The 22,500-nt window shown below is 36.6% G+C and overlaps 1 protein-coding gene across 1 annotated transcript in view; it reads right to left on the minus strand.

Moving 5' to 3' along the window:
* The window catches only part of LOC144958377 (macrophage mannose receptor 1-like), a 73,109-nt gene that overhangs the window by 36,378 nt on the left and 14,231 nt on the right, over positions 1-22,500 (minus strand). Inside the window, exons 9-19 of the mRNA XM_078890348.1 lie at positions 20,630-20,752; positions 18,315-18,425; positions 16,465-16,506; positions 14,399-14,584; positions 12,422-12,597; positions 8,753-8,866; positions 7,531-7,649; positions 6,319-6,491; positions 4,677-4,876; positions 1,147-1,289; positions 626-678 (exon numbers count right to left, since the gene is read on the minus strand). Of these exons, the coding sequence (XP_078746474.1) occupies positions 626-678; positions 1,147-1,289; positions 4,677-4,876; positions 6,319-6,491; positions 7,531-7,649; positions 8,753-8,866; positions 12,422-12,597; positions 14,399-14,584; positions 16,465-16,506; positions 18,315-18,425; positions 20,630-20,752 (1,440 nt within the window). The remainder of the gene's footprint in view (positions 1-625; positions 679-1,146; positions 1,290-4,676; positions 4,877-6,318; positions 6,492-7,530; positions 7,650-8,752; positions 8,867-12,421; positions 12,598-14,398; positions 14,585-16,464; positions 16,507-18,314; positions 18,426-20,629; positions 20,753-22,500) is intronic.

A 22,500-nucleotide genomic window follows, 5' to 3' on the forward strand; every position in this document is an offset into this window, starting at 1 on the left:
CAAATATTTGTCTACCATTGTCACGTACACACCGTTTCAGATGTTTTCCTTACACCATTGCCTGGTCCTAAACGTTTAGATTGTGTCATTGCTATCATGTAGAAATCAGGGGGTACCGATAGCTCAGTTGGTAGAGCACTCGCTTCACAATCAAAAGGACCGAAATCGATCCCGCTAGCAGTTGAAATTTTTTTCTAATCCCCCCCCCCCCCCCCCCCCCCCCCAGCAGTGATTTGGAATGTTAGATATGAGGGAAGGTACTTTGCGAGATACTAGCGTCATATCGTAAGGCTAGCAAGCAATTCTTGTTGTCCGTTTCAAGTTTTAGAAGCTTGTATAAACTCCGGATCTATGGGCCTACAGGCTCTAAAGACTACTTTATGTAGAATTCCAAATTATAGATAGATCGAAGTTGACGTCACTCGGGCCTTTGTTTTTGTATTTTGCCATCCACTTTTATGAGTAATTCGCACTGAACTGTATTATCCAGACTATAAAAGTTCATGGTTACACAGAGTTTTGTGTGTTGGTCAGTTATATTTCCGGATGGCAATGTTGTGAGCTTCTTAGCCAAGCGCAAACTATCAATAACCCCCCTACAGAAATGACAGTATCTGATACTTACGTCCCTCCGTGTCTCTATCATTTAGGCCAATCCACACGTTTGTATCTTTACCTCTGAAATAATAGTTATAAATATTTCAATTTTAAGCGATATGTTAACTACCTAACCCTTTTCGGTCTTCTTCTTCTTCTTCTTCTTCTTCTTCTTCTTCTTCTTCTACTTCTTCTTCATCCTCCTCCTCTTCTTCTAAACAAAAACAATAATACAAATTAAAAACTACAACAAAAGCAACAACAAAAACAACTGCTACTACTTCTACTATGACTTCTACAAAACACTAACATACTACTACTCTACTACTACTACAACTACTACTACTACTACTACTACTACTACTACTACTACTACTACTACTACTACTACTACTACGACGACTACTACTACTACTACTACCTCTTCTTCTTCTTCTTCTTTCTTCTTCTTCTTCTTCTTTTACCTCTTTTTTTAAACGTGTTCAGATCAAGACGAAACTTTGAAAAGCAAACATACGCAAAAAAAAAAAAAGATTGATCTCCACTCACCCGTTTTCAGCCCTGGCATTCTCTGCTAGTTGATCGGCTATCTTTTGGTTATGAATGTAAACTAATTTACCCATTGGCGCCTGAGACTGACACGATCTCTTGGCATACATCCAGGACTTTCTAGACGGCTTTCCCATGAACATCTGGTTAAATAGATAATATACATAATGAAATGACTATAAGCCATCGCCTTTCACGGGTATTCTGGTCGCTGTTTCTAAGTTGCTAAATACAAACATTTAAATTGATTGTAGCTTCAGTCAAATGTACATCTAATAGAGGGCAAAGACGTTTCTAAAATCCCAAGAATATATGGCGTGATTAAAGAACTTCTTTCAACCTTGAACCCCAATAAACTGTATGGTACCTATGGTATCTCGCCACACGTTTGCTCAAACATTGCCGATGCTGTTGTCCCAGCACCCGCGAAACTTTTCCAACTACATATCTCACAATACTGGTGAGATTTCAACGATTTGGAAACATGCCGTTATTTGTACAGCCGATTTTAAAGATAAGGCAAAGAATCGAAGGTTCCAGCGTTGACTCTATTTCCATTCCTTATGTCTGTTATAACCTCACATTATTCGAACGTCAATCACAACTGATCTTGAGCGAAAAAACATAGTAGAAAATACTACTCGCTATGAGTTCCGCGAAAATATGGCCTGTGAGACTCAGCTTTTTATTAACGACATAACAGTTGGATTAAACAAAGGTGGACGAACTGATTTAATAACATTGGATTGTTCAAAGGTATTTGACAAAGTTTCTCATCAAAGGATTCCATGCGGTTCAATTTAATTAAACATAGCCTGTTGGATAAATAACTTTCTTAATAGTAAAAACCAAAAGGTTATAAATAGCGATAAATTCGACATGTGTAATGTAACAATGGTGTGCCCCAAAGATCAGTGTTAGACTCAACTCTCATTATTGTCTACATTAATGATTTACCTATACGTGTTCATTACCTTGTTCCTCTATTTTTATATGATACATTTGTGTACGAACATTGCGGTACTCCAGATGACTAACTAAATAAAGGTTTGCACAGACATCAGATATAAGAACAAGAAGGGCAGATGAATTTCAACATATCTAAATGCTATCTCATCATTTCATTCATTCATCCCATGATCTGATGATCGTCGGGGGGATACACGAGATGCAACGCTCACCACTTTCCGCCATTTTTCTCTATTGTTGGCCTTCTCCAAGAGTTCTTCCATCTTCATTCCTGACCATTCCTTGATATGTTCAATCCAAACTTTCCTTTGCATTCCTCTTCTTCTTCTTCCTTCAAGAGTGCCCTCTATCACCGTTCTGCACAAACCTTCACATTGTGGCCAAATCTTGACAGCTTCCTCCTTGTAACTGATGGTGATGTCGTCCTGCACGTTCCAGTACGTCTTTATTGGTTCATGATGATGATGATGATGATGATGATGATGATGATTTTGATTATGATGGTTGTTATGGTGTATTATTATTATTATTATTATTATTATTATTATTATTATTATTATTATTATTATTATTATTATTATTATTATTATTATTATTATTATTATTATTATTATTATTATTATTATTATTATTATTATTATTATTATTATTATTATTATTATTATTATTATTATTATTATTATTATTATTGAGTTATTGCCCTATGCAATTGTATTACCAATATATGTCATCATAATAGGTGTTAAAATAAACCTCTCGGACTTCAAGTATCTACTACGTAATCAACACTAAAAGAGTTGAATCAGTCAAATACTTCAGTGTAGAGATTACTAACAAAATAAATAGTAACAAATCGAACAGACAATATCAAAAGCCAAGACAACAAGAGCATTTTACCGTAATCTAAAAAGCTATTCAAATAGCACCCGTGCCCAATGAATGCTACAAAGACATCCATGCAATTAATATTAGAATAAGCGAATATTGTCTGGGCCCCATATCTACAGATATAAATGCATTGAAAGTGACACAGAATATAGCCAGGCACATTTACGATTTCTAACTATAATTCAAGTGCGTTGTCATTGGTCAAAATCCTAGGTTTTGGCGATTTGCATCGTTTGCGAAAACGAGCCATATTGTGCACACTCCTTACCAAGCATTTTCAGTTTTTTCCCCAAAATGACAGACTTACCCAGCAGAAAAATTGATTTTTTAAACTCAAACAATCTCTCTACAAAACATCTTATTAACTCACTCAACCCTAATACCGACTATATCCGTAGTATACCCGGGGTTACTTTTACCCCATGCCCATTTATTACATTTTTCTGAGACAAATTATAGACGTAGTATCAAAGCTAATATACTTAATGTTTATATGTTAATGGTAGTTGAATAAAAATATTTATGCACTTGCTGACTTTTTATATATTGTTTTCCAATTTTGAAAAGTAGCAAAAATCTCTAGGATTGCGTGAGTTAATGTTCTTATTAATTAAACAAAGATCATTGTGATGTACAGAATAAATATGGATAAGAAAAAGTGTATATTCTGTCGTAACATTTGCGACGATTTTGCTGCAGGTGGTAAGGAGAGGGTTAAGATCTACGTATCACACACGAATTGAAGTCATCTTCCCTGAACCCTTGAAAGACAACTCAGACCGACGAGAGGATATACACATATCCAATGACGATTCACACATCAAGATCAAACACCCACCTCAATGGGATTCAATAATCTGATGTCACGTCGCCCAGAAACGGAGGCCATCGTGGTTCTAAACAAAGAAAATCTGTACTTTTTATTCTTCATGCTGGCTAGGACTTTCCATATGTCATGTGATCAGAATGAATAATAGTGAAAACAAGATCATATTTATAATGTTTTTCTCCTCTGGATACACTTTTATGCTCGTCTGATAAATATTTCATAAGGGCGTCCGCCATTGTTCCGATAGTTTAGAGCCAGTTACTAAGTTACCATGTGTCATTACGAAGGAAGTAACGTCATGACTGTTGAAGCGTATTCCTTCTACCAATCTACTATTTATTAGACAATCGACTAGCCTACCTGACGAGGCAGGGACTCTGGCATTCCTGATCTTTTTCATCATTTCATATCATTCATTCATCAATAACTACCCCAGGCACCAAAGCTACTAATATGATACGTTTATTATCAATTCTTCTTCAATTTCGTTTCTTTTCTGGTTTTTAGTTTGTCGAAGAAGAAAAAGGAGGAGGAGAAGAAGAAGAAGAAGAAGAAGAAGAAGAAGAAGAAGAAGAAGAAGAAGAAGAAGAAGAAGAAGAGAAGAAGAAGAAGAAGAAAGAAGAAGAAAGAGAAGAAGAAGAAGAAGAAGAAGAAGAAGAAGAAGAAGAAGAAGAAGAAGAAGAAAAGAAGAAGAAGAAGAAGAAGAAGAAGAAGAAGAAGAAGAAGAAGAAGAAGAAGAAGAAGAAGAAGAGGAAGAAGAAGAAGAAGAAGAAGAAGAAGAAGAAGAAGAAGAAGAAGAAGAACAACAACAACAACAACAACAACAACAAGAAGCCCCACTCGCCTTATAACAGATGTTTTCTATTTCCAGCCAACCCGTAGGACAGGGAAGGATGGTTGGTGGGATGGGTACCGGTTTGGGTGTGGTGAAGTCACTCCTGACATATTCACATACGTATCTCATCTTCTCATCACACGGATAGTCTTTCCATAACCCAATGATGTCACCGCCTCTCATCCCAACACATGTGTTTGTCTCAACACCTGCAAGTACAAAAGTAACGATTAATTATAGGAAAACTGAAGATCTTCTTTTAAACTATACAAAATCAAAGACCACCAAATAATTCCAGGAAAATATCGCTGGTATTGGCAACCCTTTCAATGATTTTTTTTCTTTTCGAAATGACGCATTAGGTCACCGCCTCTCATCCCAACATATACGACCCATCGGTTCAAAACGTTATTATGTCAGAACGAACCATATTATGCTTAAAAGCCGAATTAAATGTTAAACTGGTCAAAAATATAAATTGGCATTAGCACCCTAAAATATGGTCTCCATTCTCCTCAATAAAACATACAAACTAAACACAAGTCTTATATTTCTGGCTATAAATTCAATTTTCAACATCTTAAACCATCCCGACTTAATACCGTTTTGAGGCGAAGGGTCACCTATGTATTTGTCTCAACGCCTGCAAATACAAAAGTAACCATTAATTATGATCCAATTCCTTCTAACATTGAAAAAGAGAAAAAAGAAATGAAAGCTGAAGATCTTCTTTAAAACTATACTATTATAAAGAAGAATCACCATCCCAATCAAAGTCCACCAAATAATTCCAGGAAAATATTGCTGGTATTTGCAACCCTTTCAATGATTTTTTTTAAATTTTCGAAATGACACGTTAGGTATAGTAAGTAGTGTGGCACAGAGTCTCCACGTTATGGTGTCTGGTCCTGTCACAATCTTAACACCCTACTTCCCACATATTGGAAAATCCTCACATTTGTTACGATGCAGCCAACGTTTATTTTGTCATTCAAATTTCTTTTGTACATCATAATATTTGAACAAAAATGTTTGCTATAGATAGTATGCGCTTGGCTAAGGAGTTCACAACATTGCCATCCGGAAGTATAACGAACCAACACACACAACTTTGTGTAACCATGAACGTTTTTAGTCTAATAATACAGTTTAGTGAGAATTACTCATAAACGCGGATGGCAAAAAACAATAACAAAGACCTGAGTGACGTCAACTTCGAACTATCTATAGTTAAAGTATATTAACACTGTGTTGAAGATCTCGTTTAGCAATAAAAATATGTATAGCAAAAACTAACAGATTTTGTGTTCGAGTGAAATAAATATATTTTTATATGGGTTGGGTGTGAAGTTTTGGGGAAAATCCGCAAAATGGCCGAGAGAGTTAAAGAAATATAAGGTAGGCGCTAGCCACATTGGTAACAATGGTGGATAATATTGGTCCCAACGGGTGAGCACATTATTCCATTCGACTATATACGAAAAAATGCCTAGGTAGGGGCAACGGTCGTTATTGCAAAATTGTTAGTACAAATAGGACGCCTAGCAGGCAACTATTAAAGTATGAATGTTCTTCTATAAATATTTAATAGATTGGCTTTCTGTAAAGTAGAAACTAAACAATAAAATGACATTTGAAAAATTACACCTACCTGAATAAGTTTGGTCCCAATTCTTGAATGTCAGTTTAGCTCCATTTACCCAAGAGTACACGTAAGTTTCATTTTGGCTCTCAGAACTTTGCATTGATTTCTGGCTGGTAAGTCCTATCCAATATGAACCATTTTCATTTTTCAAACCAGCAAAGACATTAGCTTGGATAAATCTGAATTACGAATTAAAAAGAATAAAGGAATAACAAAATGATAGTGATTTATAGGGAATGAGATTAGCGGGAGAGTAGCGTCCCTTGATTGGACGTCACCGGTGGAGAAGTTATTTGTAAACAAACCAACTACAAGCCAAGCGTTCAAATACAAAATTATTATTCATATTTCTGTACAAAAATGCATAACGTTGATTATGATATGCATTTTGGTATTGAAATATGAATAATAAATGTTGTATGTGGAGCGCTTGGCTTGTAGTTGGTTTGTTTACAAATAACTTCTCCCCCGGTGACGTCCAGTCAAGGGACGCTACTCTTCCGCTAATCGCATTCCCTATATACTAAAAAGCACAGAACAGAGCGTCGTTGTGTTGAGGGATATTATACTGATAAATAAAGGTGCCTAAATGGGATATTTTACATATTCTAATGATACGGTTGTCGAATTCCTCTAAATAGTAAAAAAAAAAACAAGTTAACATTGATGCTGAAAGGCAGATTGCGCCAGAAAAGTTATGTTTAAATATTTACTATTTTCAGGCTCAAAACTCATTTCTTTAGCTGATAAACAACAACTTCTCATTTATTGAGTGTGTAGTCTTCCATCCATGTGTCTATTATTATTAAAAGCTTTTTAAAAAAATTTGACTGACGTTTACTTACTCGGAGGTCTTGGAACCCAAATCGTCAATTATGAACAAGTCGGTATTTCTATACCCATTAAAATTGAGCTTTTATATAGCGCATTATCCATTAAACGTGCTCAAACACTTTGCAAGGAGTCCCTGACCAACAGTAAAACGTAACATGTAGAACGGGACATGACGCCTGTTGTGATATATTGCAAATTTTTTTGTTGCGACAGAGACAATGCTGTTAACGGCCAGTCTACTCATTTTACAACCCGAGTACGATGAAAGGATGTGAGTAAATGTGAGTAAAGAGCCATTTTCAAGGACTGAAGTATACACCGAGCGAGGCTCGAACCCAGGAACTTCCGATCCGAAAGCGAGTGTCATACCACAAGACCACATACCCATTACTGATGACTACTAAATCTCCCTCATCCAGCATCTGACAATCTTTCCTGGCTTGGTCAAATGTGGCGTTTTTATCATTTACAATGTAGCATTTGTCCTGGTACCCAAATCCGCCCTGGAATTATAAGGGGGGAAAAAAAGAATTTATGAAATTATTATGTGATCCAGCCCTTTAAACTGCTACTATTACCAATTAATAATATAAATATAATAATAATAATAATAATAATAATAATAATAATAATAATAATAATAATAATAATAATAATAATAATAATAATAATAATAATAATAATAATAATAATAATAATAATAATAATAATAATAATAATAATAATAATAATAATAATAATAATAATAATAATAGATCTTTATTGTCCATAAATATGGCAATTTGTCATTTAGTTAAACGTGTTATAACTTTATATGATAACTATAACATTGAACAGATATTTCACTCCTACTTATTTTCTCTCTCTCTCTCCTCTCACTCTCTCTCTCTCTCTCTCTCTCTCTCTCTCTCTCTCTCTCTCTCTCTCTCTCTCTCTTCCTCTATTTCTTTCACGCGTGCGATACACACAACATAAACATATTCATTTCGTTTTCAATTTTTTTTACACTTGTGGCAATTCGACACCAAAAATTATCATCATTATCAATTGGTCAGTTATCCTAACATTAAATAAATTAATAAGTTAATCAGTCAACGCTTCAATCCTTGGTATCTCGAAACGGTATTATTTCGGAACGAACCTGGCGCTCAAAAATGTCGTTCGTATTGCTGAAGAGACACAGCAGATGTGTATGACCAGGACATGTTGCCATAATTGATGCAACTGTTAGGCCAAGAATAGCACTAAGATGAGCTTTTAAATGAGCTTTTATATAGTGCACTATCCACTAAATGTGCTCAAAGCGCTTTACAAGGAGGGGTCCCTAGCCAACAGCAATGTAGAACGATACATGACGCCTGTCGGGCTTTATTACATTTTTTTCCGGACATAGACAACGCTGTTCACGGTCAGGTACTCAGTTTTCACCTGAGTATGGTGAGACAATGTGAGTAAAGAGCCTCTTCCAAGGACTCAACTATGCGCCGGGACGAGCGATGCTCGAACCCAGGACCTTCCGATCCGAAAGCGAGTGTTATACCAAAAGATCACATTGCCACACACATCTATAATCCAAAATTGGTCAACAGCTCAACAATCAACCTACCTGGTCGCAACCTTCCAAACGTTGTACGTCCGATTCACTTAGTCGGTTAGCGTTTTTCTCGCAGACAAACCACTTCCTTTTTACACTACACCTGTCATCGGCCCATTTGCCTGTCTAAGGAAGAAAATATCAAATTTTATGTAAAAGAAGTTGTTTCTTTGCTTTTAAGGAATTTTACGGCGCTTTCAACACATTTCGGTCATATCAGCGGCCGTAAAAACGGAAGAAAATGTGATAGTTAAAAGTTCTAGAATTACAATTAAAGCATCCAAGAAAAAGTAAGACAAAGGGGAACTGGGAACAAATAGGGATCAGATGTAGAATCCAAGAGCACACCATCAATGTACCTAGTTTGAGATCACCTAAAAGTCTCATCCAGACACAAGCACATGTCCCAACTAAGAGAAATACACTCAAATGCTTACATTATACATTCAAAATAACAAATATAATAATACATAACAGACAGATGATTTACAAGGAAAAAATATTATCTCCCAAAACAATAACAATGCATTTGACTGTTTCCCTCCCAGCCAGGACAAAACCAAGTAATCTCATTCCAAGACAAAATAGAAAGCAAGCTGGAAAACAGATATAGGGAGATAGAAGACACGGTATGTACCTCCCTGCCCACTATGGGAGAAAAGAAGTTGTAAACCTCGGTGGGAAATGCGTAATAAAAATGATGAACAATTGAGGTGACGCATACATTGACATTATTGATATGATTATAAACAAACAAATATACCAGGTCTGTCTTGCGGCTAAGCGATCCTGGGTTCGAGCATTATCGCTCGCCGCATAATTGAGTCCTTGGGAAAAGTCCCTTTACTCATACTCTCTCACCACACTCATGTGTAAAATGATTACCTAGCCGTCAACAGCGTTGTCTTTGTCGAAAAAATGTGTAATATCACCTGACAGGGGTCATGTCCCGTTCTACATGTTACATGTCGCTGTTGGTCAAAGCGCTTTGAGCATGTTAGTGGATATTGCGCTATATAAAAGCTAAAGTAAAGCTCTAGCACTGATTCCATTCTACGTAAACGTGCAATAGGCTTCAACAGTCGTGACGTCACTTCCCTCGTAATGACGCATGGTAACTTAGTTACTGGCTCTAAACTATCGGAACAATTGCGGACGCCCTTATGAAATATTTCTCCAACGAGCATAAAAGTGTCCAGATGAGAAAAACATTATAAATATGATCATGTTTTGACTTTTACACATTCTGATAAGTCAGCTGTATATTTATCTATCAAGTAATAAATTACTCATTTAATGAATGAACACAACATAGCCTCATAATGATACACCTATGAGGCAGGTGTTTACTACAGATAGAATGAAGTTGACGTCACTCTGAACTTTGTTAATGTTTTTTTTTGCCATCAGCGTTTATGAGTAATTCTCACTAAAATGACTATAAACGTTAAGGTTACACATAGTTTCGCAGGTTCAAACCCCACCACCGCCGCGAAAAATTTTTTTATTCTCTATTGTCTTCTGGCACTTTTCTACTCACTTCATATCTTGTTGTTACCAACATAAGTGCCTGCTCCTCTCACTTTTCTGAATTAAAAATTCACCCCATATAACGGAGCATACTCAATGTCTCAATCGTTTCTATGTTATGTGTTTGTGTTGAGAATATTGGCTATAAAGCTTAACTGCTGGTCAAAAATAACTTCGCGATGGTTGTGCGCGAGCGAGCCTGCGATCTCCAAGAAGTGGGTGAGAGAGGGCTCTAGAAATATGACTTGGGTTTGAAACGAATATTTTTGTATTCGTGGATAGCTCACACGGTAGAGCCACGCTCTCACCTGCCAGGCGGAGTTGTCGTACCAATAAGGTCGCAGGTTCAAACCCCACCACCGCCGCGAAAAATTTTTTTTATTCTCTATTGTCTTCTGGCACTTTTCTACTCACTTCATATCTTGTTGTTACATAGTTTTAGCGTTTTGGTTCGTAAAATCTCCGGATGGCAATGTTGTGAGGTTCTTTGCCAAGCGGTCATTATCTATAGATAGTATACGCTTGGCCTACTGTGCATTGCCATCTGGAAGTATTACGGACCAACACACAAAACTATGTGTAACCTTGAACGTTTATAGTCTGGTTAATACAGCTTAGTGATAATTACTCATAAACACGGATGGCAAACAACAATAAGAAAGACCTGAAAGACGTCAACTTTATTCTATCTACATAATTGGATTCAATAGTCTGATGTCACGTCGCCCAGCCGCGGCCATCGTGGTTCTAAAAAAAAAAATCAGTACTTTTTATTCTTCATGCTGGCTAGAACTTTTCATATAGACATATGACCATTGTGATCAGAATGTGTAAAAGTCAAAACATTATCAGATTTATAATGTTTTTCTCCTCTGGATATACTTTTATGCTCGTCGGAGAAATATTTCATAAGGGCGTCCGCCATTGTTCTGATAGTTTAGAGCCAGTTACTAAGTTACCATGCGTCATTACGAGGGAAGTGACGTTACCATTGTTGAAGCGCATTGGCATTGTCAGAGAGTTAGCTTATAGCAAGTGGGTTTAATGAGTTCACAGTGCTTGTATATCAGTTAAACTTGGTCATTATATTGAGTAGTCTAGGACAGTTTTACGTTCCAAAGTTAAAGGATTGGTCATTATATTGAGTACTAGAAAATTACTTTCTTTGATCGGTGTTACTTGGTTATTGGGGATAATAGCATCAAATTATAGTTGGAATTTATTATTTGGGCGTACTGAACGTAAAACTCACGTTTACCAAATGTAATATTATATCATAAAAGGTGGGCTTTAACATCAATATGTAGGAATTGACGTTTCAGGTTTGAATATGATTTGGTCTTACTCTTAGGGGTTGGATTATAGACTGACAGGGAACTGTCAAAACTGCAAGGGGGCGTGGAAACAATGGAACTATGGGTAAAATTTTGATAGGGATAAAAGAGGATGTTTCGAGGAAAACGAGAGGATTCAACTTGACCATGAGCTGCACACTTTAAACCTTTTGTGCTCACCATCATTTATTTGCTTTTACGGACTTAGAAATATTCCACGAATATTGAAAATGGTTACTTAGGCAAAATTGACTTTACATGAGGACTGATTTTACGGATTTGGAATTTATGAAACTGATTGAATTATGACCATGCTATTTGATTTGGATTTGGAATTTATCATGATTTGGATTTTGAATTTATCACAAACAAATAAAACTGTAAGAAATAAAACTTGGAATCTGGACTTTTATTTGAATGTCTTGATGTTGTGCATTCAATTATCATCACCGGCCCCTGAACTCTTTCGTCATTATTAACATCTACAACACGACGCAAAGGATAATACTACCATCTATCAAAAACACCACTATACGATCACAAGCCATTACATATGTGTGCAACTACCCCACAGGCATCATTCCGCTCTTTGTTCTTATTGTTTTTATGAGTTTTATTAATCAACTTTAAACAGTTGGGGTTACACATTGTCTTATGTGTTGTAACATTATAGATAGTATGCCCTTGGCTAAGAAGCTCAAAACATTGTTACCATGCGTCATTACGAGAGAAGTGACGTCATGACTGTTGAAGCGTATTATCACCTCATCTTCTCTACTTTTGGTAAAGTGAGACGTGGTCACGAGTCACGACTTACCAAATCCATAGTGACACAGACAGTTTCCTCCCCTGTTTCATCCGGTTGTTGTACGTTCCAATTCGTAAAAGTTACATTGGTCACGCCGTCATTCCACTCAAATTCCAACGGTGAGTTGATTACAGGGTCGCTAAATCCGATCCAAACAGAAAGCAAAGATCCATCTCCGATTTGAGCTGAGATGGAAGTTACAAATATAAACAAAATTAAAAATTAACAATTAAACTTAAGCCCTTCCGCCACGACATCATAAGATATCGTCGCCAATGCATTCCACGAAGGAATATTCATCAAACAAGATGTCTGATGTCGACAGGAATCACCCATGTTGTCCAAGTGAGCAAATTGGGAGTTAATAATCTTGCCCAAGAAAGAAAAAAACGAAAGTGCTTGAAGCGGGGCTCGAACCCGGGACCTTCCAGGACACAGTGCAATGCCTTAACCACTCGGCCATTTAGCGCCCCCCCCCCTCCTCCCCCCTAAAAACAAGATTAAGATAGTAAATATTAGTAAAAGTATTGTTGTGGACAGTGATGACTGCGCAGATGGATGGACCCTCAAGTACAAAGACACGAAACGTTAAAACTCTGCTGAAATGTGGTTTTAAAGATGTGGTTTTACAGAAGGATGATAAGGATAAGCTGGAGAAAAGATCAAATTACAGCATACTGGAAGAGCTGGAAGTCAAGCCAGAGCTATTAAATGTAATCAAAAGGATAAAACTCAGTTTTTTCAGTCCCAAATTATGCCGAAACGCATGCACCCTGGCCTCATGAAAGATGTGGGACAGGGGAACATGCAGGGCAAACGAAGAAGGGGGAGACCTAGGCCTTGTTATAAAAAAAAACATCCTATAATGGACAGAGATGAATGGCAGAGAATTATATGATACCATCAACAGACGAAGAGAATGGGCAGACTTTTGTCATCGCAGATTGCGTGCAGCCAACGACAATGAGGGCGACGCTGGTAAGTTTTTATATATTTTAAAATGTGAGCTTTTAAATAACTAAACGTGCTAAAGGGGCTTAACAAAGGGTCCCTGACCAACAGCAACTGTAACATGTAGAACGAGACGTGACCCAATAATGCGATATTACAATATTTTTATCCGACAGAGACATCGCTCTTAACGGCCGGGTACTCATTTTACACACGAGTACGATGAGAAAATGTGAGTAAAGAGTCTTTTCCAAGAACTCAACTATGCGCCGAGCTAGGCTCGAATACAGGACCTTCCGATCCGAAAGCTATTACTACTACTACTACTACTACTACTACTACTACTACTACTACTACTACTACTACTACTACTACTACTGCTGCTGCTACTTACTACTACTACTACTACTACTACTACTACTACTACTACTCTACTACTACTACTACTACATACTACTACTACTACTGCTGCTGCTGCTACTACTACTACTACTACACTACTACTACTACTACTACTACTACTACTACTACTACTACTACTACTACTACTATTACTGCTGCTGCTACTACTACTACTACTACTACTACTACTACTACTACTACTACTACTACTGCTGCTGCTGCTGCTGCTGCTACTACTACTACTACTACAACTGCTACTACGACTATTACTTATATCTAATACAACTATCATTGGCACTGCCACTTCTACAATCACTTTATCATCTTGTTTATCATCATCATATTATATCATCATCACCATCATCATCTTCATCATCTAAAGAAAACCAGTAAGAAATAGCAGAGTCACCGTCATTCCACCTATAGATAGTTCGAAGTTGACGTCACTCGGGTCTTTGTTATTGTTTTTTTGCCATCCGCGTTTATGAGTAATTCTCACTAAACTGTATTAACCTGACTATAAATGATCATGGTTACACACAGTTTTGTGTGTTGGTCCGTTATATTTCCGGATGGCAATGCTGTGAACTCCTTAGCCAAGCGTATACTTTCTATAACATCTAAGTTACTCACTTTGGGATACCAATTGGTGCACAAACATGTTTTCCTTTTGGTCTGCGATAGATACCAGATTGGCGTTCGAGTCTAAGCAAATCTGACTGGCAACGTTCCAATCAACTTCCACGTTGTTTTTGATGCTTAGATAACATGACGTTTCCATTTGGGCCCAGTTGTGGTCACATCTAAAACTCTTTACATCTGCATTGAAAAACAAAAAGAAAAACAAAAAAACATGGAAAATGAAATAAAGACATGTGACTTTTAACTCTCTCCTTACCACCCATTTTTAGAATTTTCCCCTCCCCGAAAATTCAGACCCACCCAACCAGCACAAAAATAGACGTTTCTTACTCAAAATAAAAAAGTCGCAAGTGTCTTCTGTACAGAATGTTGTTCGCTCGGCAAATAGAGCTCTTCAACACAGTCTTTAGTATTTAAAGCTGTAATCCTAAAATCATTTCTTTAAATTTTGGGATGTACAAGGGAAATCAGAATGAGAAAACTGTCAGTTGTATCGTAACGAATGGTACGATTTTCCTATGATTGGTAAGGAGAGGGTGAAAAACATCCTGTGAAAGTGACACTAAGTTGCTAGAAGCTGTGGACTATAAAAAGTAATAAACAATAATGAATATAACACCTTCAAAATAAAAAGAACAAAATACCAAACACGGAACGTTTGTGGCTCAAGACCCATCTTCAGCCAACAAAAAAAAAGCAATGAAACCATAAAAGTTTTGTTTTGTTTGTTTTTAAGAATTTTACGGCGCTTGCAACAAATGTACTTAGTTTGAGATCACCTATAAGTCTCATCCGGACACAAGCACAAGACCCAACAAAGAGGAATACACTCAAATGCTTACATTATACATTCAAACTAACAAATATATAATACATAACAGAAAGATGATTTACATTGAAACAAAATATCTCCCAAAACAATAACTATGCATTTGACTGTTTCCCTCCCAGCCAGGAATCCGACCAGGGCCAGGACAAAACCAAGTAATCTCATTCCAAGACAAAGACAGAAAGCTTGTTGGAAAACAGATATAGGGGAATAGAAGACACAGTATGTACCTCCCTGCCCACAATGGGAGGTCATGAACCCCAAAAACATAAAAGAATAGAGCATGCGTGCCCTAAACGACAACTTACCCCCGGGGTCAATTTGATACTTTATCACTTGAAAATAACATTAGAAGACTATCCTTCAATTTTTATTATAATATTTATATTGATGAAAAAATAAAATGTCATGTTTCAAAATACCTTATCTGGGGTACTCGTCATCTTAGATTATATGTTCGTTGTTATTTTTTTGAAGGGACGTCCTTTTGAGGCGCATCTCTCTAGATGTTATCTCATTTTAATATCCACTACGTGGTAAAGGCGTAATGCGTGTTTATACCATTACAAATGTGACCCCTCGTCTCAAAACGGTAATATGTTGGAATGATTAAGGTGCTGAAAATTGAATTTATTGCCAGAAATATTCGACTTGCAATGAGTTTGTATGTTTTCTTGTAGAGGATGAATGTCGTATCTTTGAATGCTAAATAGCAATATTTCAAATTTTTGACCAGTTTAGCTTCTATTTGGGTTTTTAGTATCTGGTTCATCCCGACATAATACCGTTTTGGGACGATGGGTCACAAATTGTGTTACCATTACAGCAGTGATTATTTAAATAATGAATATTGAGAGGACTTCCTTAAAATTAGTCTATCATTTTTATCATATGTCTTGTGATCAGAATGTGTAAAAGTCAACATGATCAGATTGATAATGGGGTTTTTTCCCCTCTGGATACGCTTTTATGCTCGTTGGAGAAATATTTCATAAGGCCATTGTTCCGATAGTTTAGAGCCAGTTAATAAGGAACCATGCGTCATTACGAGGGAAGTGACGTCACGACTGTTGAAGCACATTGCGTATTGCATGATGCGTTGCAGTTGCTAAACCTTTGTAATCTGATATTTTAAAAATGAGCTCCGGATTCTAACAGGAGTCTAACTAACAACAAAAAATAGTTCAATCGAGTTTATCTTTAACCATTTAACAAGACTTGATCTTACCATTGAGAGCTACACTGGGTTCAGCTCCTAGCGGCGGTTTGGCTTTGCATGGGGAAAGAAGAAGGTGAAAAAATAAATAAGTAAAATAAGAAAAATAACAGGAGTACACAGTACTAATGGTGAAAGATAATGTAGATACATATTAAAATTATACTAAGCTGCTGGAAGCTGTAGAATGTAAAAAGTAATAAACAAAAATGAATAAAAGCATCTTCAAATAAAAAGAACAAATTAATCAAACGCGGAACGTTTCGGGCTCAAAAACCCTTCTTCAGCCAACAGCAAAGTTAAAAAAGCAATAAAAATATAAAAACATTACTAAACAATTTCAGATCGACGACAGAAAATAGAACTCTTAACTCTCTCTACTTATCAAGCATTCTGTATGATTCAGCCAAGGAGAATATTATCATTCTCATTTGTTATGTACGAGAACCTCACAAAATTTAAAGAAACATTTCTATAATAAAAACTTGACACTGTGTTATAGAGCTAATTCTACTGAACAATACTTTGTATAGAATGTACTTGTTGCTGTTGAGAGAGAGAGAGAGAGAGAGAGAGAGAGAGAGAGAGAGAGAAAGACACACACACACACACACAGAGAGAGAAAGACACACACACACACACAGAGAGAGAGAGAGAGAGAGAGAGAGAGAAAGACACACACACACACACACACACACAGAGAGAAAGAGACAGAAACACAGAGAGAGAGAGTGAGAGAGAGAGAGTGAGAGAGAGAGAGAGAGAAAGAGACATACAGACACACACACACACACACAGAGAGAGAGAGAGAGAGAGAGAGAGAGAGAGAGAGAGAGAGAGAGACTTTTGGAGGTGTGAGAGATGTGTTTAGTTTTGTTAAGCTTTTTGTTGGTTTACTTCTATGTATTTCCTTTGTATTATTCATTTGATTAATTATTTTCAGAAATGCTTTAGTCTATGGCAAGAATACCCAACGTAAATTTCCAAAAGTTGATAAATAAAGTTCATCTTATCTTACCTTATCTTTTCTTTTCTTATCTTATTAAGACACTAAGGAGCAGGCACCGGTTCAAGATAAAGATTTGAACAAGGTTGTATAAAAGAAAGAAAAAAACATCTCAAAAATCAGTCTACCTCGACTGGGGATCGAACCTCAGACCTTCTGATTACCATGAAAGGTGCCAGACAAAGCAAGAAAGAAAAATAGAAGAAAGAAAACCATCCCAAAAAATCAGTCTACCTCGACTGGGGATCGAACCTCAGACCTTCTGATTACCGGTAATCAGACGTTCTGAGTTTCGATCCGCAGTCGAGGTAGACAGATTTTTGGGATGATTTTTTTTCTTCTATTTTTCTTTCTTGCGTTGACTGACACCTTTTATACAAACTTGTTCAGATCTTTATCTTATCTTATTTTTCTGTTTCTGTAAGTAAATCTATTTTTGTGTTCGTTTGGGTGAGAAGTTTCAGGGTAAAATTCTGATGGCAAGGAGGGCGTTCTTCTTATGGTCTTATGGTAAAAAATTCACTTTCGGATCGGAAGGTCCTGGGTTCGAGCCTCGCTCGACACATATTTGAGTCCTTGGAAAAGACTTTTTACATACATTCTCTCACCGTACTCAAGTGTAAATGAGTACCTGGCCATTAACAGCATTGTTTCTTTGTCGGAAAAAAATGTATTATCGCCTAACAGGCGTCATGTCTCGTTCTTTTTGTTAAGTGTTGCTATTGGCTAGGGACCATTTGTAAAGTGCTTTGAGTGGATATTGCGCTATATAAAAGGTCAAGTTCTGTTGTTGCTTATTTGGTTTTCTTTATTTTGTTTGGGGTTTTTTTAACCGCTGTGAAAACCGAATACTCACCAAGTTTCTTGCAAAAAGAGGGTCTGCGACCAACACAGGAGTTAGCGCTCCAAAGACCAGTGTGAGCATTAAATGATATACACTGATCCCCCGTGGTTCCATTGGGCTCACCTGAAGAAGCAGAGAAATATAATCAAAGGGAATAATAATATGCTAATGGGTGTGATATTTTGAATTGAAAGCACGGAATTATTGATGTCAGTCATCTTTTTGTTATTATTTCTAGACGAGGAAGGCACGGAATTATTGATGACAATCATCTCTTTGCTATTATTTCTAGACAATGAGGAAGGCAGGACTTATTGATGTCAGTCATCTCTTTGTTATTTATTATTTCTAGACAACGAGGTCGTAATAAGATTTCAGTATATTATTATATATAACAGACTATTAATACATTGCGCATAGCCAAAAATACTCACAACATTAGCCAGCCAGATAAAACGTACAAACACACAACCTTGAAAGTTTTATGTCTAGTTGATAGCATTTAGTGAGAACTGCTCATAAAAATAACCGGCTAGAACTACAACAAAGATATGAGTGGTGTCAACTTCGTTCTGTTTATATATGTATAAGTTAACATAATATGTTACACTAAATTATAGTGCTGTGTTTTGGTATGTTAACTTATGTTGGCAGATGTTGTGAGTATTTTACCCAAACGCATAGCATCGTGTCATTTTGTTCGGCTTGACTCATGGGAATTTTTACAATTTTCATAAACAAAAGCGGGTTTACATTTATTAAGAAAAATCCTATAGATAGATAGTATGCGCTTGGCTTAGAAACTCACAACATTGAGCATACATCCGGAAGTATAACTGACCAACACAACACAAAACTCTGTGTAACCATGAACTTTTATAGTCTGGATAAGAAAGTTTAGTGAGAATTACTCATAAACGCGGATAGCAAAAAAACAATAACAAAGACCAGAGTGACGCCATGTTCATTCTATCTATTGGACAGCATCAAATCACGTGATCAAATTTTATCTGGGTGGAGTCCTTGTCTTTCCATTCATTGGGCAGAGAGACACTTACTTTTTCAAATAATAAGTGATTACTCTTCTTATCATAAAAGCTGATTACTCACTTCTCTCAAGTACTTTGGCCTTAAGGGGCGGTTTGGGTCTAATTATTAGGAAAATCCTTCGAAAAATTGATTTTGAGATTTTGGTGGAAATTGATATTTTATTACCCTAGAAATAATATAATTGAAGTCCAAATTCTTAAAGTAGACTATAAAGGCATGAAGAACACAGTCAAAAATGGTACAGATAGTAAGAAAAGTGTGAAAAACGGGAAACTATTTTGATATTTTCTCAATATGTCATATTTCTAAGGGTATGGGATACTGTGTCAAACGTTTCTCTGAATCTATTCAATGAAATTGTCTGAAAATTTCCTCAGTTATCACAGAGATAAGGTATTGTGTCACCATAGAGAGATTTTTTTGATAAGATATGTGAATTTTGAATTATAATCCTAATTCTGAATTTTTAACATCAATTTTGTGATAATATTTTGATTCTCAACTTTGTAATGTTCTAATAAAAGTTTCCCTAAGCTAAAGCCGTAAAATCTCTCTATGGTGACACACTATAGTACAATGTTGACAAGAGGGAAGAATATGGAGGTCATTACTTCATTAGTTTTTGTGGAACGTTTGCCACAAGATTGTTATATTTTTTTATGTCAGACCCCCAAATTAGGTCGCAAAATGGGTATCGACACAGATAATTAAAATTTTTCACCATAAATGTTGTTTTTTAACCTATAATGACGATACAGAATGATTAAAACCGCCCAATATTGGTAATTAAATTTTCTTTTGAAAAGACCCAAACCGCCCCTTAACGGCCAAAATATTCCACTCTTTTAAACTTCTTTTATCACAGAGGATCTTCACCACAGGACTACGAAGAGCCGCCGAAACTGCTGAGCTGAGTCGGATGGTATCAAAAGCGGACAGCTATAATTAAGCCAGTAAGTAAGTAAGTCAATTGGACTCAGTAGTCTGATGTCACGCCGCCCGGCAACGGCGGCCATCTTGGTTCTAAACAAAGAAAATCATTACTTTTTATTATTCATGCTGGCTAGAACTTTTCATATGCCTTGTGATCAGAATGTGTAAAGTCAAAACATGATCAAATTTATGTGTTTTTTTTCCCTCTGGATACGCTTATATGCTCGCCGGAGAAATATTTCATACGGGCGTCCGCCATTGTTCCGTTGGTTTAGAGCCAGTGTTACTAAGTTATCATGCGTCATTAGGAAGGAAGTGACGTTACGACTGTTGAAGAGTATTACCAGAGTTCCAGTTGAAGAAAGCAAAAGGGCTGTTGTCACTCCACGTCCAGGATCCGTCAGATGCAGTGTCGCTTCCACCTATCCATACGTCGTTCACTGTATTGTCCTCCATAGTCAGTTTGTCTATTGCAAAAATGTTATAGTAAAATAATATTATGGATTGGATAAAAGGTGATAGTAGAGGATGGCGATATATTTTCTTTATGGTCTGATATTGGGTTGGATACACAAACGAACTCAACAGATTGATAAAATGGCTCTTCTTACGCTTTTATGATCGTTGTTTCTCATCATCATCATCATCATCATCATCATCATCATCATCATCATCATCATCATCATCATCATCATCATCATCATCACCATCATCATCATCATCATCATCATCACAATCATCATCATCATCATCATCATCATCATCATCATCATCATCATCATCATCATCATCATCATATGTATGACCGTTATCACTTCCCAAATATGTTTCCATAGTCTGAAAATATCTAAACGTTTTATATACATTTTTACCAACCTTATCCCACCCCTAATCTAAGAACAAAAAAACCTATCACCCCTTTGTAAAAATATAATCGTTGAATACTTTTTGAAACCGTTAAATAAAAATGTCATTAAAAGGTTGCATGATATTTTCTCTCATTATGTTGGCTGAAATGACTTAATAATGATGCACTGTCTCTTGATCTATGCCGCTTGCCGTGTATATGTTTGCACATTCGAGTGTTTCAGTGTCTCTATTATCCACTATTGGCTTAACTGGTGATTGAAAATAATATATAATAATATATTAATATAATATAACGAATTTATATAGCGCCCAGTTTTAATTAAGATTGCCCACTGGCGCTTTACATCAACGCATCACAAATATAGAACGGATATGTTAAAAACCACATAAATACGATGATAAAATAATATATTATAAATAAATACATCTAAGAGTCCAAATTATATGCCCTATAGAAAACTATAACTAGATTTTAACCGTTTTTTAAAAGTAAGTGGATTTTCACTATTTTTAGTTTCAATACTGATGTAATCCCACTATCGGGGGGGGGGGGGGCATGGTGGTCAAGGATTTCTCATGAAAAACTAAAGATTATGGCGGCTCCCTTGGGAGATTTGAATTAGCTGATTTTAAATTTCCACTTTGCAGATGACCTGGCTCTTCTGTCCCTCACCCAGGACCAGATGCAAGCAAAAGCCACAATTATAAACAGCCTCTCGGAATCAATTGGTCTAAGAATTCACCCTGCAAAGTCAAAGGTCTTAAGGATAGGTACGCGTCAAAAGGAACAGATCAAAGTAAAAGATCAGGAACTTGAAGTTATTGACACTTTCTGCTATCTCGGGAGTATAATTCACAAGGATATGGAGGCACGGAAGCAGAGGTGAAAGCACGGATAGGAAAGGCACAGGCTGCATTCACATCTTTGAACAGAGTTTGGAGAACTAAAGATATGTCCCTTCGACAAAAGCGAAGACTTTTCAACTCAAACGTGAGGTCTGTCCTACTGTATGGATGTGAAACTTGGAATGCATCACAGGCATGTATAAGGAGGGTACAGATTTTCGTAAACAGGTGCATGCGTAAACTACTCAGAATAAAATGGATGGATAAAATTAAAAAATGAAAAAGTATGGAAAAGAACACAGTAGAAACCAGTGGGAGAGGGAATAGGAAGAAGACGAAGGAAATGGATTGGACACACTCTTAGACAGAATGACTCCACTATAACAGAAATTATTGGACTTGAACTATCAGGGCAGAAGATCAAGGGGAAGGCCACGAGGAACATGGAGAAGAATTAAAGAAGCTGATATACAGAGAAGTGATAAGACATGGAACGAGA

The sequence above is a fragment of the Berghia stephanieae genome, chromosome 12, assembly GCF_034508935.2.
Source record: "Berghia stephanieae isolate SIO BIC M18660-M18661 chromosome 12, UCSD_Bste_1.3, whole genome shotgun sequence".
Taxonomy (NCBI): domain Eukaryota; kingdom Metazoa; phylum Mollusca; class Gastropoda; order Nudibranchia; family Aeolidiidae; genus Berghia; species Berghia stephanieae.